We start from the raw sequence: 19284 nt of genomic DNA, 5'->3' as shown, positions 1-19284 counted from the left end.
TCAGGGAGGGAACAAGGGAGAGGGAAAGTGGGAGTAACGAGGAGCAGCGAGGAGCAGCGTGGAGATCACCCAGCAGCTCTGGGGTCTCCTCGTCATCTGCTGCTATCAGAGCACGCAGGCTTTTCTAAAGACTAAAGTTCACGACCTGCTAAAAGGCAGAGCCATAAACCAATGTCAGCTCACACTCGCAGTGACTGCTTAATGACTTCTGAATGCAGCATTAATGCGCTCGCTGTCGCTGTGTTAGATTTCTGATGGCGAGAATCAGCAGAAGCTTTAACGATATTTCACTGCAGCCAAATTTACACTCGGCCGTCCCCAGAGACCCACGGAGCCTGCAGAGAGTTAGTCCGCATTTAAACTGAACACAGAAACGCTACGAGGAGAACACCGAGAGGAGGACGCACTGCTGTTAGCAGAGACGAGGATCCTGAGCCGTCATCAGCTCCCAGGTAATCCGTGAACACCTGGCTGACGACCGCACTCGCTGCCTACCTGTAGAAGTGAGCTTTGATGCGCTCCTTGATCAGCCAGAGAGGATGATGGGATTGGTTGTGGAGGTTGCGGCCCACCTTTTCCAAGATCTTTGGAGTGACGTTGGTGAAGTCATCACGCGGGTATGACTGGCCTAACACCTGCGCCGAGTCCTGACCAATCACAGACTGAGGGGCGTGGCCCTTCGTGCTCAGCCGTCTCCATGACGCTGCGCAGCCATTAGGCCAGAACTCTGACAGGAGGTGGCGAAGAAGAGGGCGGGGCCAAGGCTGAAGATAAGGGAGGGCTGACGGGGCGAATATCATGATGACAAATCCATGAAGCTGCAAGGACAAAACAAGGTCAATAAATATGTGGAAAATGTTGGTTTCATGTTATAAACACATCAAAAAAGCCACAAACATCAGCTGTAGTTTTACCGCCATGAAAACGTCACCTGAAAAACGCGAAGGACGTTTGTTTAAAGGTCTGTTTGTGTTTCGACAGCCTGGAAAGCAACGAGGAAATAAACTAGGAAACAAAAGATGTCGCCAGGCAACAAGGTCACCTAGAGATGGAAGATGTTGCACTTTTGATCGCACCGGTCGCCTGGTGGGAGGCAACCAGTCTCCAAACAGCTGCTGCTAAACACAGATCATCTACACATTGCAACAATCTGTTTGTGGCGATGGGCGTGGCCTGTCTGTCTCCTCTGCAGCAGGCTGCGAGTGTGCAACACTGCACGATGACTGCACAGGTTGCCTCTCACCTGGCAGCCCGTCTCCAAACAGTCGCAGTCCGACTTTGAGCCAAGTCAGTTTGTGGTGATCAGACTCTCGGGGAAACTATAACAACTATAACCTCATAGCTGTTCATTTTTCAGATCCATCTGCAGTCAGAGTCGGAGTGAATCTCAGCAGGTACTGGACTTTGACAGGACTGCCTCTTCCCTTCCTATTCCTGTTAAACTGATAATAATACTAATAATATGTAATCATATGCCATCAGTGCATTGAAAACAGCTTTCCTGGGGCTGTGTTGGGTCACTAAAGGGCAGCAAAACTCCTAAAGATGCTCAATTTCTGAATGAGCAGGGACAGAATCACGTGTTTCTCCATCTGATTACTCATATTTGCTTCTCTTAAGGTCTGCTTAGGTCTCGGCCGACTCCTGAGGTAAATATCTGTCTCTTCAGCTCATAAATGCTCCGCCGTGTTCACCCGCTCCTCTCTGACTGCGACTGCCTGCTGTTTGCTGCCGGGTTCAGGTGTTCGCCGATCAATCAAAGAGGCTTCAGTCTCCAAATTTATCATTTGCGGTGAAAAGGGCGGGGAGGGAAATGAGGAGGACGTGAATCAGAAGCATAAAAGTAAAACGGCAGCGTCTCAGCGGAGGTCAGATCAGGTGAGCGCTGCGGCTGCCGGCTTCATTTATAATTGCACTAATGGACAAACATCGAAAACAGCAAAGGTTAAAACGAGGCGCCATCCTTTTACTGCTTTCCATCATTTATCCTCTGACAGGAGGCGACACAATCGCCCTTTTACCCACACCCCTCAAATATTTGTACACACACACACACACACACACACACACACACCACAACCCACTTTTTCACACCTAACTCTCTTGCAGACACATCTGAAGATAACTAAAGAGTGTTGCATTGCAGTGGCATTGCAGCAGAAAGGATTATTGTTCCTAAATCCAAGAAGCTTTTTACCTTTCCTCTGCAGCTGGTGTCATATTATACTGAACCGTACAGGCCACACCAGGTCACACACACACACACACACACACACACATGCACACACACACACACACACACACAAACCTGTTTCTTCCAGAAAACACATCTCAAGGTTATTCTGACTTTAACAGGATGATGGAGTCGAGAGGTATTACTCTGAGGTGACACAGCCTGAATCACCCACAGGCTTCACCGTTCATCACGCCAGACAGTACCAAACAAAGATAGAATAAAAGTCGACAAATCAACAAATTCTTCCTCAGAGGAGCATTAATATATTCGGTAAAGGTCACGGTAGCTCGACCATGATTTGTCTTGTACACACTGTTCATAATTTGTTTGAAAACTGGCGCTAAAGGAAAGGTTATGCAAAGACCAGAACAGACGTCCTCTCTGTGGAGCTTTAATGTGTTTGTGGGCTTTACTGTCAGCATCATAGATATTAATACACTTCTGTGAACTGAAACATTAAGCCTGAGGGGCAAAGAGAGGAAAACAAGCATCAGTTTAATGATGGGAGGTCAGTGTGGGTCCAACCTGAAATGGTTTGCCTCATATTTGTCCTCAGACAGTCAAGGCTTCAAGGATAAATGATCAAGAAGTTAACATCTGACATGTGGAGTCCCTCAGGGCAGCGTTTCGGGTCCTCTTATGTTTCTATTACATGTTTTAATAACGTGGAATCTGTAATTCATAAATTACTTTCTGGATGTCTGTGTGAGCTTTACTGATGACAACACTTAGTTATTACTCAAACAGCATTAATATATACTGCCCTGTCCACTCTGCTGCTGTGACAATGTGAACAACTCTGTGACGAATAAGGGCATCTTACCTCATCTTAAATCACACAGTTAGACTAAGCTGTTGAAGGAGGTAGCTGCTGAGCAGGTTCACCTCCACAGTCCAGGCCAGCAACAATCTTTGCAAGACCAGAAACTAAAAAGCTTCTTGTTCAGCATCAGCGATGGACGTAGAGGACGCCACCCTCTGGGTTACTGCATCCTGTTCTCAAGTCTCGAGGTGAGTGTTTTCCCCATATCAGTGTTTTGAAATTGGAGGGGAATTTAACTGTGACACCAAACACTCATTGGCTAACGACGTGTCAATTTAAAGTCATTAACCAACGAGCCTACCCTGGATAATCCTCCTTTCTGAAGCCCGACCACAGGTATCGCCTTCAAACCTGGAAACTACGTCCATGTTTTAACTGCTTATGTTCACAAACACCAATGACTTAAATGTACTGAACTCTTCCCATTTCCAATAACTTCTGATATCTTTTTAAGCTCCTCCTCCTCTGTGACCTGTTTGGGGTCAGCATCAGGTTCAGATCCACTTCCTCATAGGTCATTTTGACCTGTTTGGCAAACACTAAAAGAAATGTTATAACAAAGGAAGTGTTAGAGACTTGATTTGAAAGGAAGCATCTTCCAGCTTCAGCCTAGCTCTGACTCGACCCAGACCAGGTTTAGTCAGTGATACTTTCCCGATCACTGCAATGCAACATGTCATAAAGTCCAGGTCGGCCATTCGATCAAGTCACTTTAATAACATCCTGATATTTGCACCGATTGGTTTTTGTTACACTGATTTTATCATTTTCTTTTGTTCTATTAGGTTTGCTGAGCTTCATAAAGATGCTCTCTTGCATTATACCAAAGCTTTGAAACAGCTTTTTACTGATTTATTGATCAATGCCACACGCTGGAGTAAAATGAGTAAAATCTTCAATCTCTCTGTGGACCTGAGAGAAACGTGAAGGCGTCTGTCATCCTTCTGACTAAAGGTCATGTGACCTATCCAGTCGCCCTGCAGTGGGCGTACCTGCCGCTGTCCCTCTGTGGGGGTTCAGTCTAATGATTTTTAAGACACAACACCTCCATCTTTCTTCTCTCGAGCGTCACTCTGAAAATGTGTCCAAAACTTGCCTCCGTCTCAGCTTCCGTCTCTTCCTTTTTCCTCTCGTCGGAGCTGACCTTCCTAGCATGCGATCAGCACCATATGCCTGTTCCCATGGCGCCAAACGCCGCCGCCACACATGCACATATGAGCGCCCACACACACGGACACACATGTAGAGTAAATACACATGGTTTATGTAATAAACTGCAGAGCTGGCATTAAGCTGCAGTTACCACAGACGGATGGAAACATGAGGCGCTTTACGGACCGCCGGCTGAACGAAAGTTTGCAGCTTCCAGAGAAGGAAATAAATTATTGTGATTTTAGAATAATTCTGGAGTTATAAACAACATTACACAACGCTTTGGTAGTGCCTCTGATTTTTGACTGTGGCAAAAAGAAATCCATCATAATCGTATTAGTGTAACAGCATCAGCAAGTGTGAAAATGAAGAATCATCCCCAACGAGAAGATTGTCAGAAGATCAGAACCAATCGATGAAAACAACGATGGACACACTTCCTGTTGGGCTCATGAGCTTTGTGAGGCTGTCGTTTCAGCTTTTTTAATCTGGCTGTGACGGTCTGAAGTTTGGAAGAGTTCAAAGGTCTCAGCAAAACCTCAAAGAGCTCCCTGTAGGTGGAGGAGGAGGTGGGGTTGGTGGATGGGTCAACCAAACATCAGACTGTAACGTTCGTGTTTCTTCATTTCCTTTATGTTTTAATATCACTTCAATCTTCAGCCTTTACAAAACAAAAAGCTGCTCTTAGTTTCTATTTCAGGTTACACACCTGAGTGACCTTTGAGTGAGGTCAAAGGTCACTCATCATAGTGACCAAATGAATGTACCCGAGAGCAGAGAGAGGAAGAGAGAGACTCTAAAGAAGGAAAGGATTTTTTTTAAACAGAGTCGAGAAGTCGAGCAAAGCAAAACATTAGATCAGATCAAATTTTAATGAGTCCTGTGGCAGAGCGGCTGTGTACGGGTAAACACGCCGCTCTGCTCGCAGCTCCATGTTCGTTCACCCCGAGCCGTGTCCAAACACACACACAGATTAGGATGTTTAACAGCTGGAGTCGGTGTGTCTGAGAAGACTCTGACACGGCTGTTGACCTTCTGGAACATTTAATTTGGGAAAACAGGATGGAGAGAGTGCCAGGAACTCGTTCCCCCGAGCAGATGATTTCAGGGAAACGATGATTCCCTCCAGCTCGGAGGTGTTTACCCAATAAGACTTCTGTTTAAACCCAGATGTTTCCCACGACACTGTGAGTCGTCGTCCTTTTTGCCTCATGCGAAGAGCACAGAGATCACAAAGCTGCTGAGTTTATTCCTCCAGAGCTGCAGATTTTCCCCACTTTGACCCTCCAGACTCTCAGTGCACACTGGGACAGACTCCAAGTCCTCCGTCTCAGACTGCAGTGGGTATCTGCAGTCCTCCCTTTGACGTGGAGGTCCTCTGTGAGGTGCAGCAGGTGGAGGACTGGCTTTAGAGTGAGGGTTGCTGTCGCAAACTAAAACGGTCGAGAGTGTGCCTGAAGGATCCATCCACCCACCAACGTCCTGTCACTCATCGAGCCAAAATCGGGATCAGTCGAAACGACCCTCCACCCACAGGAGGAGCAGATTGATGAGGGTCAGGCGGAGGTTTGGTGGACCTGCTGAGACGCCCGATTCACAAATGTGCTTGTCACAAACAATCTCTGATTTCCTGACGTACTCAAGCTTTCATTACTTTCACATGCAGAGGCCTGCGATGTCCACGTGCGATCAAGAGACTTGGACAAACTCTTTAGCCGAGTCCCAGCAGAGGGAGGCGTGTATACAAACACCCTTTTTCCAAATTCAGCACAGGCTTCAGAAGAAGGAACACGTACTGAAACAACAAAAATAACTTCCCACACGTCTTTTTCTGAGCAAGGCTTAAGGTTCAGACCAAGATTAGTCTTTTAAAGATGAGCACACGAGTGGCTGAGTCAAAGGAGAGAGTCCAATCTGTGTGCGGCGGTGGGTAAAAACCGTTTCCACACTCCGCTGTTTCTTTAATAAATGAACAAATAAAGTATCCAACAAGAGAAATGTGACAAATTACTGTTGCAGATAAAATGTGTGGCGATGGAGGAAGTGAAACATGATTCATCATGTGTGAAAGTTGCTGAGAAATTCCCTTGTTTGGCTGCCAGTAAGTTGTTCTGACTAACCAGCATCGGGCTGCAGCCAACGGTGAAGCTGTGATGTGACTTCTGAAGCTGCCAGCTGAAGAAAGGTGGCAAGAGAGACGGCGCCAAGGACGCGCTGCGGCGCTCCGTCCAAACACGACAAGAAAGGGAAAAAAGTCCAACGCGCGTCAGAAAGTCGGAGAAAAGAAGTCTGGATGTGACAAAAAACGAAGACAGCGGGAAACACGGCGCCTCAGACAAACCCGACGGGCGCCGAGGTTACAGTGTCACGTGAACAAGCACGCGCAGGCGCACGTGATGAAACGGACGTCAGTCAGACGTGAAATTCAGCGCCGTGCGAGTGACACGAAGACGTAAAGCGACACACAAACGCACACAGAGGCGTTCTCCAGCAGCGGCTTTAGTGCAGAGGGATTCATTCAGCCTGTAAAAAGTGACGCCGTGATGGAGAGAGGCGGTAAATTACACACTGCAGAGGGAGAGAGGAGCAGCGAGAGGCCTGCAGGCACAGAGACGCACTGTACCTGACCTGTACGAGCAGGAACCGCTCTGTGCGCACGGACAGGACATAAATTCATCCAGCAAACGTCCATCCGAGGCAGGACGCTCTGTGACCTCAGCTAAACCGAGGCTGCGCTTAAAGGTGAGAGAAATTCAACTTCTGCAGACGGCAGAGTGGTCAGCAGCCAATCAAATCACCATTTGAGAATATCCTGAAAGAGCGAGGCAATGAAGTTCAACACTGAGGAGAATGAAAGGCTGTTTAGGAAAGTTACAGGCGAATAGCATCCATCCATTTTCTGCTGCAGCCGCCTCCTCCAGAAGAAGGATAAGATAAGATAAGATAACCTTTATTAGTCCCACACGTGGGAAATTTGTTTTGTCACAGCAGGAAGTGGACAGTGCAAAAGTTATGAGGCAAAAATTAGAATACAATAAGAATAAATACAGTACACAACTGTACAGAATAGAATAAAATACTATATACAGTAGAATACAATAAAATAAATATACAATAAGATAAAAATAGAATACAAATACAAATGCTATATACAGGAGGCCCTGATGCTGCAGGGCCTCCTCCTGGTAGGACATGCCTCACCTAGGAGGCCTTCTAATCAAATACCCAAACCATCTAACTGCCTCCTTTTGATGTGGAGGAGTAGTGGCTCTATTTTGAGCTCTGAAAAGATCGAGCTCCTCATCCAGTCCAAGGCGGAGCCCAGACTCCCTTCAGAGGAAACTAATTTCTGCTACTTTGGTCTGATTTGGTTTGATCTCATTGTTATGGTCACTACACAGAGCTGGAGGTGAGCATAGGAACGTAGCTGTAGAGGTTAATCTACAGCAGCATCACTGCCGTTCCCATTCACAGGCTAATGCTAACTGCTAATGCAACCAGCTGGCCAAGCGTTCATTTGAATCCTGTTTAATCCAAACCCTGCTGCATATACAGGAGCCTGAGTGATCACTTTAGTTTTTATTATTCCTGTGCAGAAACCAAAGATGGAGACAGAGGCAGCAGTCAAAGTCAGAGGAGTGGAATATTTTTGCATCAAACACGAACCAACACAGTGACATTACCAACACTAAAAATGTAAATTAGCCAACTGAAGACGGTTGATTCAGGTCCGGCTGTATCTAAATAAAACTATAAGTATATGTTGTACACGTCTGAGGACAGCTTGCATGTAAACAGGTGCTTACACTCAGGGACCTTTTGACGTCTGGCACGTTCCCGAATTCATTTATCTATTTGTTTCTGTACGAGTCTGTGTGTGCGTCTGTACTGTGTGTGTCAACGTTAATGAGAGGACGAAGGTTATTTTTAAAGGTTAAACTTCACAGTGACGGCCTGATGGTGGCAGCCGTAGGCGGGAGGGCTCCGGGGCAATGATGGCGTCTTTCCCAATTATTGACCTGTTTTGTTTCCTCTGCAGGAAATGAACAGAAGTCATGTGATGTCCTCTGAAGTGATGGAAACCCGACGGCGTGTGAATGAGCAGGTGGCTTCTCTCTCGCCGCCTCTGCAGGAGCATCAGTGTCACTCGCCCCCTCCCATCAGAGGGAGTCCCTCTCTGGCACTGTGACCACTTCCTGCGGCTCACGTCTGTCTTCCTGTTCACGACACACACAACTCACTCGTCAGCACAGACAGTTACACAACCTGGGACGCCCGCCTCTCGCCGTTATTCTCCCTGAATGAAATGCAGAGGGGTGATGGTTTAACGCAGTAAAAATACACATCGATTAACATCTTTTATGAGCCGTAGAGGAGCATTAAACTCACTTCTATCCTTATAATGACAGATTTTTAAAGATGTTACCCTGTGATGCATGACTACATGATTTTTTTTTTATGTCTACAGTAAATTATGCACCCAATAATGGACTAAGTATATCATTTTTATCTTACTTTGTAGAGACTAAACCTTCTAGGCTAGTCTACTGCCATGATAAACGTGCACTTTAACATTTTCTTCATGTATTACTAACTATTTTAATGCAATAAGATCTTCCCCGAATCTCTCGGCTGCCTCCAACAGCCTGTGGAGTCTTTTCTGTACGATGCACAATAAATTTGAGTGAAGGGTTAGACACTCGTACCCACTCAGAACACCTCTATTTCCCTTTTTAGCTCCAACAGTTAGCAACACTAGCTAGTATTAGCTTAGAAATAGAGTTCACTAATCACAAATGTCACGAAACGACACACAAGAGGACAAAAGGCCGTCTTTATTGCGCCTGATGTTAGCTAACATCAGGTTAGCTAACATCAGGCACCGCAGCTAAGTTAAAGCTAGCCGGCAAACTCGGATACAATTGGCTAGCTACTTTCAGCAGCTAAACTGATCCATGACACATATTTCAACTAAACTACACAAGATTTTAGACGTCAGTGGCAGAAAGCAAAGATGTGTAAGTAACACTTGCTTTCCAAAGTAACAGCCAACATGGTGGCAGTTAGCCAGCTAGCTGTAAATTAGCTATGCAGCATCTATCTGACACTGATGGAACTTTACATCCAAGTCAGCTTTGCTATTACTGCACTCACACTGAGGTATACACCACACTCACCACTTCAGCAGGTATCAGGTGTTCAGCTGCTTGCTAACACAAATATCTAATCAGCTAATCACATGGCACCAACTCAGGAGTTGCTAAAGTTTAAACATCAGAATGGAAAGAAATGGGATTTCAGTTACTTTGAACGTTGTATGGTTGTTGATCCCAGATGAGCTCGACAGAGTACTGCAGGGATTTACGGACACAACCGTCTCTAGGGTTTACAGAGGATCGTTCAACGCCTTTCTGCTAAAAACAGGGAACTGAGGTTACAATTCACACAGCTCACCAAACGCCGCCCGGCTTGATGAGTTTTTGCTGCGACATTCAGATAGTAAACCTGGTTTTAAAACATGATGATGAGCTCACGGCACTCAAATGGCCTCCAAATTCACCGGACCTCAGGAACCTTTGGGCTGTGGTGCAGCAGGAGATTCGTATCACAAATGCAGCAAACAAATGTGCATCAGCTCTGTGAGGCTGTTGTGCCAACATGGACCCAAATCCCTGAGGAGCGTTTCCAGCTCCTCACTGAATGGCATGAATAGTTAATGCAGCTCTGACATACAGTTCATACGATAGAGCGAGACTTCAGGACAGTGTGGCGCGACTCACTGCTCAGGTTCGTGCTTCCTGAACACAATGTGTGTGTGTTCTTTAGCAATAATAGGTTGTAAGCTTTATGGATCATGTATCTGTAGCAAGTTTCAAATCTTCTCAAGTTAATTATCACAGAAACGCAGTGAAACCTGGATCTGCCCGAGGGAAACGAGCCTGCCCAAACTCTGATGGATGGTTCAGAAAACGCTCGTGAATCATTTCAGATTTGTAGCATCCTGTCGAGTTTAATCCACCTTCCTTCGTTTCACTCTGACTTCCAGCTTCACACTGTTGTGTTTACATTTGATCTGTCCTCGTATCGGCTTAATAAATCCCCCGCGAGGCGCTCTGAGTCATGCTGACCTGTACGAATGTGTTATACTAATAAAGTTTGACTGATTGATAAAGTTTTTCATGTGCGCGTGGTTCTGCTGCTGCTGAGGAACGTCGGTTATTTCATGACCTGCGGTGTGAAGGAGGACAGTTATCTGCCTGACACGCTGTATATATGCAGCCATAAAGCAGCGCGACTGCAGCATCTATGCATCAGAGTGTGTGTGTGTGTGTGTGTGTGTGTGTGTGTGTGTGTGTGTGTGTGTGTGTGTGTGTGTGTGTGTGTGTGTGTGTCATGATAAGTGTGCCTGTGGGGCGGCCGGGCTGCAGCAGGATTTACAGGCGCTGTAGTCGATACAGCAACGTTTATTTAAAACAGCACGTCCCGGAACGACCCTGCATCCATCTTCACTCCTCCTCCTCCTCCCCAAGCTTCTCTTTAACCCCCCTACACTGTCACCTCGTCCTCCTCCTCCTCCATCTTTGTTGCATCTGTTGAAGCAGCACCCCACACACAGTGCTCACAAAGGCTAAAGGTTCGCTTGATTTATAGATGCTAGAGCAGAAGTGAGCTGTCAGGAGAGGCTAACAAGAAAAACAAAATAAAACTGATGGTCTGGGAAGTAAAATGTGCCTCCAAACTGCTTTGTTTTAAACTGAGATAAACAACAAACCGCTGCTCACGCCGCAGAGTGTGGAAACAAGGACGTAGCCACCGTGCAAATATTAGCAAACGCTCCCCTTAAAAGCTTTCAGCTTGATTTCAACACCATCGTAGCTTTTTGAAGGTCCCACGTATGAGGCTGCGGTAGAGTTCTTATCATAGATTTAGCATCACGGTGGTATTTAAAACACAGCCTATAGCCACTGTGACGTCAGCAAGGAGCAGACGGCCGAGTTTATTAAACTCCACCGAGACAGCGGTGACGCTAATCAGAAAGATAGACCGTCACATTTCACCGCTGTTTGCTTCCGGCCTACCCGACCTTCTGAGGACCCGCCCACGTAGACCACGAAGGCCGGGTCCTCAGGAGGATGCAGCCCATGAATTTGGACACGATTAAAACTCTGGAACAAACGGGAAGCATTCCAGTCTTTCCTTTATTAATCTATAAAAATAAATAAACATACAATAAATACACGATGACATCTGGTTTGCTGTTAGCCAAATTTAGGTTACTCGTGTTGGTTTGGTACTGATAGTTTTTAAAAGCATTAGCTAACTCATTGGCTAATGCTAACTGAATATCCAGACAATGTGATTGGTCAGTTGCAGCACTGACCCTGGACAACACTACAATGATGGTGTAGGAAAAACGCCAACACATCGGATCACGCCCATAATGCTGCCATCACCATGTTACAGATGATGTGATACGCTTCATATCAGGAGCCGTTTGTCACTCTGCAGTTCTTCTTCTCAGCGTAACCAGAGGTTTGCACTGTGAGACTGTCACTACTGCACAGTACTGCAGCTCAGCGTCCATCATCCTGTTTGTTCTTCCTCTCCTGCAGTCTGCTGTCGTCTCTGCTCACACAGACACTCTTCTCTGCAGCGACAGAAACTTTACTTTTATTCTGAGTCCAGTTAAATGAGGGGAGACGCTCGGGAGAAGCTGCCTTCACCACACTCTGAGTATGATGGAAGAAAAAGGAGAAAAAGTCTCCTCCAGCTTCCTGTTTCCCACCTGAACCAGTCACATGACTGAAACCAGCTTTGAAGAACAGACGTCCAGTTAAACCTGCGTCAGCTTTAATCATGGCTTTAAAAACCCTTTCCAGGAGCCTCCGGGTCACTGCGGCACTGCAGGAAACACCTGAAACACCTGAGCAGTGCCGGCTTCATGTGAGGGAGTTTGTGAATGAAACAGCAGCGGAGCTCGTAGATGAGCATTATTTATCCTCCCTGATTTATTTGTTTTCATTGTAATACTCCTTTTTTCCTTCTCATCGTTCATTAATATTACATGGAGGCTCTGTGCCGTCGGCAAACTCTTTGTCTTCATGGAAATCCAGTCCGGCAGCGGCAGCTCGGAGCTTCTTTATGAATGTAAGAGGCCGGTCGGTCGGTGCATCGATCGGTCGGAGCCGTCGCCGTCCTGAGGGACAGCGAGGGCCGATCCGAATCAATCATCCTCTGCTGTGGCAGCTCAAAGCTCGGTTTTTCTCCCCCGATCTGTCAGATTCAGCAAACAGCAGCTGGAATATGTGGAGCCGGCAAAACACAAAGTTAACTGAAGTTCCCGTACAGCGGGCCGACGACCTTCACTGCCAGAGCCGGAAATATCTGCACGGAGTCAGAAGACCTGAAGCTTATGACAGCGACAGAGTCTATCCAGCTCACAGGCCACCACAGTCCAGAGGACGCCACAAACACCACCGTGAGCATGGACGAAGCCCATCGGGTGACCGGCGCCGCGCCGTCAGCCGGATGTGTTTATCAGTGTGTAGCTGCAGAGCCCTGCAGGACACCGAGTCCGACCTGTGCTGCTGCAGATACACCCAGCTGCACGAACTTTAGCAAGAAACTAAACTTTTAGCAAAATAAAGACAAAAATAATGCAGGTTCAGTTTAATTTGACTGAAGTCTGAGAGCAGATGGAGAACATCAAACAAATCTCTCACACGAGGATTCATCCCCGCTAGCCCCCGAGGTTCAGCTAGGTTTCTTTTCTTAATTTAGTGCTTGGGTGGCACATTTTTAAAGAACATATGTAAAGAACCGCGGCTGTTGCAGCTGTTGCAGCTGTTGCAGCTGTTGCAGCATGCGCAGTGGTTAAATGTAAACAAACTCTTTTTACTATCCTACTTCTTAAAGTTCATGAATGCAACAGAAACACGAAGATGAGGCATTACTGCCAGGAGTATGCAAAGTAAAAAATGATCACCCACGATGCACTGCAGCGTCGCCACACGTGGAGAAACATGATTTACTAACCCTAACCCACTGGCGTGCTTTAGGCCTCAGACCTGGAGACTGGTCAACAGCCAGTATTGTTCCCTTACTGGTTTTGACTGGTTACTGGAGGTTGCTGGCAATCAGTGTCAAACTGATGGCTAAAGGCCCATTCAAGATCTACCTGGTAACCACTGGTTACTAGGGAAACACGGGTGTTCCGCAACCGCTACCTGCAACCATCAAAACCCTCTATTGGTTGCTAGGGGGGACTCTTTGCCTTCAAAGTAAAAACGGTGCCTTTTCAAATGTGTAGTTTATCGTAGAAATGCAACTTAAAGAGGCGCCATGTTCGGTGCTGTGGGCGTGGCTCGTTTAGCCGTCAGACACACAACAGTGGCGGTAGGGCTACAGCGTCTCCATCTGCGCTCCCTGCCGCCATCATGGACCGACTGGGCGGTTCCAACGTTCTGAGCTAACAGACCAACGTGAGGGGGCGCCCCTGCTGAACCCTCAGACTGGGAACTCTGGACCGCTGACCGCTGACCGCTTCAAGTCAAACATGATGTTAAATAATCAAGATTTCAATCAAGACAAAATCAGAATGATGATTATTTTGTGACCCAATCAGGTGGCGTGGCTTTGGATCCCTGGGCGAGTCGAGTCCAAGACAAAACATCTCATCTCTCTGTGCCGCCCGCGCGAGCGGAGAAACCTGTACGGCTTAAATGTAATTGAGATGAAAGGTGTTTGTAATATTGACGCTTTCTGCCTCAGAACGTTCAATAATTCAGCGCCGACAGCAGCTCGCTTTAAAGTCGCTCTGATCGCTCAGGTTCTCACATTCACTGGTAAAAATAACTTTGGATGGAGCTTCACCTCTGACTGCAGGACGACCTGAAACACCGACCACCTGTGAGTGTGTGTGTGTGTGTGTGTGTGTGTGTGTGTGTGTGTGTGTGTGTGTGTGTGTGTGTGTGTGTGTGTGTGTGTGTGTGTGTGTGTGTGTGTGTGTGTGTGTGTGTGTGTGTGTGTTGTGGTGTGTGTGAGAGTTTGAGGTGCGTGAGGTTACACCTGGCTGCGATACAGTAAACATATGCTGAGAGACACTGGAAAGATTGCAAATGATGAAAACATAAAGCACACACACACACACACAGACACACACACACACAACACACACACACACGACACACACACACACACACACACACACACACACACACACACACACACACCAGACACACACACAACACACACAGACACACACACACACACACAACACACACAGACACACACACACACAACAGACACACACACACACACACAGACACACACACACACACACACAGACACACACACACACACACACACACACACACACACACAGACACACACAGACACACACACACACACAGACACACACACACACACACAGGGAGGGGTTTTTAGCCAATTTCGGCGCTTTGCAATTCATATCTGCCGCGTTTGGGGATTTGATGGAGGCAGACGTTTAGCTGTCACCCACACACGGCGGCGTCCTCTGGGTGTGACGGCAGGCAGGAATCTGCTCGCTGATAATTACACAGTATTGGCACGACGCTGACACATTTCAGCAGCTTTATGAAAACACGCTGCGGCTGTAAATAGACAAAGTGTTTGTATGAAAATAAAATGCAAAACGAGCCGTGAAATTCTGAACGAGACAAATGGAAGACGGTTCATTTGGAGGCTGCAGATCCCCGACAGAGACGGTAATGTTTCATTTATTCTTATAAAACAGAAACACGTCGCAGATGAAGGTCTGATTTGCTCACATTTAATGTTGGCAGATAAACTCAGTCACTCAAAGCTTGTTGGAAGTCAGAATGAACGAAACGGCAACAATAAATAACATAGAGAAATGAAAGAGTGACTTCCTAAAAAGGCTGTAGTTAACAGAATATATGATTAGAATAACTATGATTCCTGTTGTCACCCAGACCCTTTAAATAAAAAAGTTTGCCCTTCTTTGCTGTTATTTAAAACTGGATGACAGGAGAGTGTGGAGAAGGATTATTACAGGATTTATTACATTTCTATTTTTTTTAAGTTTAATTTCAATTTCTAAATTTTATTTTCCTCTTTTTTTATTTACATTTTTCCAATTTTATACTCAATTTCTAAACTTTTTACTTTTTACTTAAATGTTTACCTTTTTTAAAATTTAATTTTCACCTTTTTTGCATCCTATTTCTTATTTTTTTATTTTTTACATGGAAATGTTGCATTTTATTTCCTTTTGTTTTCCTTCTGGATTTATTCCTGTAGGCACCAACTTCACGTGCCTACTTTGATTTGTAGTTTACTGTTGATATAGCTGATTAGCGATCTTTGGTCCTCTGTCTTTCATGCACCAAAGCTGCATTATTAGCATTAGCTGACTCATGAAGCTGCTCTCCGTGTTGGAGCTGACTATGATCCACCCAGGAAAGTGTTTCATGATTTAGCAGTGGGATCATTTCCTTCTGGTCCTCCTTTCACAACCAGAGGAGTCGCCCCCTGCTGGCCACTAAAAAACTGCAGACTTAAGGCACCCACGCTGGCTTAACTATGTCCATTATTTCCATGGAGTCAGTGGTGGAAGCCGCTCGCTGAGCCTGGTTCTGTTGCAGGTTTCTTCCAGTTAAAGCAGACGTCTTCCTCCTCAGCGTTTGCAGAGGCTGCCCTGACTGCATTGTTGGGTTTTACCTTAGAATAAAGCAGCTGCAGGTGACTGCTGTGAGCCACACTCTGAATGTGTTTAGGGACCGAGTCACTGCTGGAGCCTCTAGTGGACATTAGAGGAAGTGCAGTTTTTGACCCTTATTCCTTGCCTTGAATGTCGTCTTCAGACCCACAGTCAGACTTTAAGACTCACGGTTCCTCCTGAACAGCAGAACGTTCCTGAGAACGGCTCAGATCACAGAGGATAACGCAGAGCGCCCAATGAAATCGAAAGCTTGTATTTTATCCACCTGTCTGCAGATAAACTCTGACTCTCTGGTTCTGGAGAGCCAGCTTATGGCGTGATCCTTTAAAACCGAGTCGGGATCTTCTTTATGCACAGCGGCTGTTCTTCACTGGAAACTGCCACGTCTGTAGAAACCAGAGCGGCGGAGGAAGCGGCGGAGGAAGCGTGCGAAGTCGGCGGCTGGCAGGTGCGAGCCGTGTTGAGAGGTAATTGGCGGCAGAGCGAGGATGAAAGGCTGATCAGGTGACGTGCAGGTCGACCTGACTGACAGCACAATCCTCCACGTGCAGGCGTGCTCTGCCTCGACAAATGTGACCGAATCTCAGGAGGAAGTAGAGCGTGTGATCCGTTCTGTGATCTATCAGGTCAAACGTAAGACTGTAGTTCAACAAAGACAGATCAGGAAGGCAGTAACGAGGGAGGGGGGCTGCTCTCAGGGGGGGCTGATCACTGTAGGACACATGAGCACAAACCACACGTCTGATTTTCACTGATAACTCATTAACCCTTTAAAGACCATCACAGACCCAAGTCCACCAGAGTTTATCTTCATATTTTTACCCGCTGCAGTGACGTGTTTGAGCATTTCAACTTGCTGTACATCAACACAACCGTTAAATTCACATTTTCATAATATGTATGCATTAAGTCCAGAGTAACCACAGGAACATCCCTACTGAGGTGCGTCCCTCAAAACTGTCAATGCAAAGAAGTTCAAAAGTCCAACCACAGGAGGTTTATTTCGAGTGTCGTCATAGTTTCATTTTTGAGAAATTTATAAACTGCAGGAAAAACAAAAATATTATTCTGCACAATTTGCAAAATAAAACAGAGTCAAAATAAAGTATTTCCAACAAAGTCAAACACACCAGCAAACCTTTGAAAGGCTCTGCAGGGAAAAAGAACTACACTTCCCATGAAGAATGACATCACTTCCGGTTTTCACAGGTAATAGTGGAAATGCGATTGTTCGTACTGACGTTTTTCCACCGTAGAAAGTGCTGTGAACAGCTGATCAGATCTGAATGCATGAAAGCTCTGGTTTCATGTGTAAAAACTATATCGCACTAGCTCATGTGGGGGTTTAAAATTAGTTACACAAACGGGAGCGTGCCTTTAAAAAATGGGCTTTGAAAGGTTTTAAATAAATGAAGCTCTAATGTTTCAGTTCAGTGAAGAAGAAACTTGAACAATAACAGTTTCAACCTGACGCACCTGAACACCGAGTCACGCTGCCTCCATAAAAAAGACAAACAAAGATTTATGACTAATTAAAAAAGACAAATTAAGAGTCAGAAGTTTCACTGTTATCTTGCACTTTTGAATTTTTATTACATTTTAACTTTGTCTAATTTTTTTCTAACTTTTTATCTTGTTACTTGCTCTTCAGTGAAAAATGACTTTGATGTTCTGACTTTGTATCAAAAGGGAGACAATTAGAATTTCAAGAGTATGATTTTTTTCATCTTTTCTTATGTAATGTCAGCTTTTTATTTCAAAATTAAGAGTTTTCTTTAGTCACAAGAACGTGGTTTATGTCGCAGTTAAGATATTTCAAAATAAGATTTGATGCTGGCTTTCTCTCCAATGAGTTTTATGTTGGAGTGTTGACTTATTTACTTAAACTGATGATGATGATGATGATGATGATGATCTCACAATGTCAGATTTTTTCTTACGTGACTTTTCGTTTAGTAATTTTGTTTCAACAGTTTAACTTTTTAATCTCAGAAGTAGACTTTCAATGTCACGCCAGGTCAGATGTTTTATTCTGTAATTTAGACTTATTGTGTCAAAAGCATGGCATTTCCTGTTGCAGTGTTATATTTTATTTTGGAAATCCTCTAAATTTGATTTGGCATTAAATTTTTCACGTTCACTGTTTGGTTCGTAATTTCACCTGTGACACTGTGATTGTGGATAGACTGAAATCAGCTTCCACACTGATGGATCAAACAACAGCATCTATAACTCTGAGTGTGCTGTGTGGTGATCATGTTTATGTGTCTTGTGTTGCTCCTCACAGACACGCTGCTAATATGAAACATTATGAGGCTCTGGTAAAACAGCCGCCGTCAGCCTGCAGCCATGAAGAGACTGAGCACAGCAGCAGCAGCGTCACAGAGCCACTCGGGCTCTTTTATATTCTCCTGTAATCTCGTGTCAGGCCCTCAGAGAGCCTGACACACTTCGCTGCCTTCTTATTAGCGCCTGAATGTTTTATTTTCACAGTTTTACCAAGTGCTCGGATCAGGACGGAGCCGGCGCTCACTTTCAGAGACCCACGAGGCCTCGCAGGTCATAAAACATGGATTCAGATGAAGGGAAGCGAGCGAGTCCCGACGAGCGGTGCGAGGACAACAGCAGGAAAACTCAGACTCGTGTTTAGAATCTGCACAAAGCCGAGGACGAGCATCGTCCCGGTGTGTCAGAGGCCACGATGGGAGTCCAGGAAGCGCTTCACATATTATATAACAAAGCGAGTGTGTGTGTGACTGTAAGGTCTGCTGGGCTCAGCAGGTTCAGGAAGGACTTTATTGAACAGATGGAGGACACACACACAACACACGCACACACACACACACACACACACACACACACACACACACACACACACACACACACACACACACACACACCACACACACACACACACACACACACACACAACAAGAGCAGGGAAGCTGTACACACAGACATGCCAGAGAAATCAATTTGACATCCTGGGTGATATTTGGAGAGCAAAGGATTATCTCTCTCTCTCTCACAGCACACACACAACAACACACACACACCACACACACACACCCACACACACACACACACACACACACCTCTGTATCTCCCCTCACCTCACAACAATTAGCGCAGCAGCTAATTTGTCCTCTCTGACAGCAGAACAAATGCTAACGCTGCCCATCGCTAATACAGTTAGCATACCAGGCCGGGTCATTACTCGAGTCGGAGCGACTGTGCCTGCTGCCTCGAGCTCACCACGCACTACTAACAGTGATGGCGGCAGAGGAGCTGGATGACACCCGCACCAACACCTAAACTCCTGCTCAGAGGTACGTTGGCACAACATTT

The 19284-nt window shown here is 45.9% G+C and overlaps 1 protein-coding gene across 2 annotated transcripts in view; it reads right to left on the bottom strand.

The window, feature by feature from the left end:
* Positions 1 to 19284, bottom strand: part of fars2 (phenylalanyl-tRNA synthetase 2, mitochondrial) — a 128508-nt gene that overhangs the window by 92785 nt on the left and 16439 nt on the right. The window contains exons 1-2 of one of the 2 annotated variants that reach the window (XM_014339417.2): positions 8231 to 8334; positions 496 to 818 (exon numbers count right to left, since the gene is read on the bottom strand). In XM_014339417.2, the coding sequence (XP_014194903.1) occupies positions 496 to 800 (305 nt within the window). In that variant the 5' untranslated portion in view covers positions 801 to 818; positions 8231 to 8334. Of the gene's footprint in view, positions 1 to 495; positions 819 to 8230; positions 8335 to 19284 lie in introns of those variants that run through there. The other variant, XM_014339421.2, reaches the window with a different exon arrangement.

This window comes from Haplochromis burtoni, unplaced genomic scaffold, assembly GCF_018398535.1.
Source record: "Haplochromis burtoni strain Fernald_Lab_line unplaced genomic scaffold, NCSU_Asbu1 Contig_291, whole genome shotgun sequence".
In the NCBI taxonomy this organism is placed as follows: Eukaryota; Metazoa; Chordata; class Actinopteri; order Cichliformes; family Cichlidae; genus Haplochromis; species Haplochromis burtoni.
The sequence above is the reverse complement of the archived record's forward strand: the minus strand, read 5'-3'. Positions and strand labels throughout refer to the sequence as shown.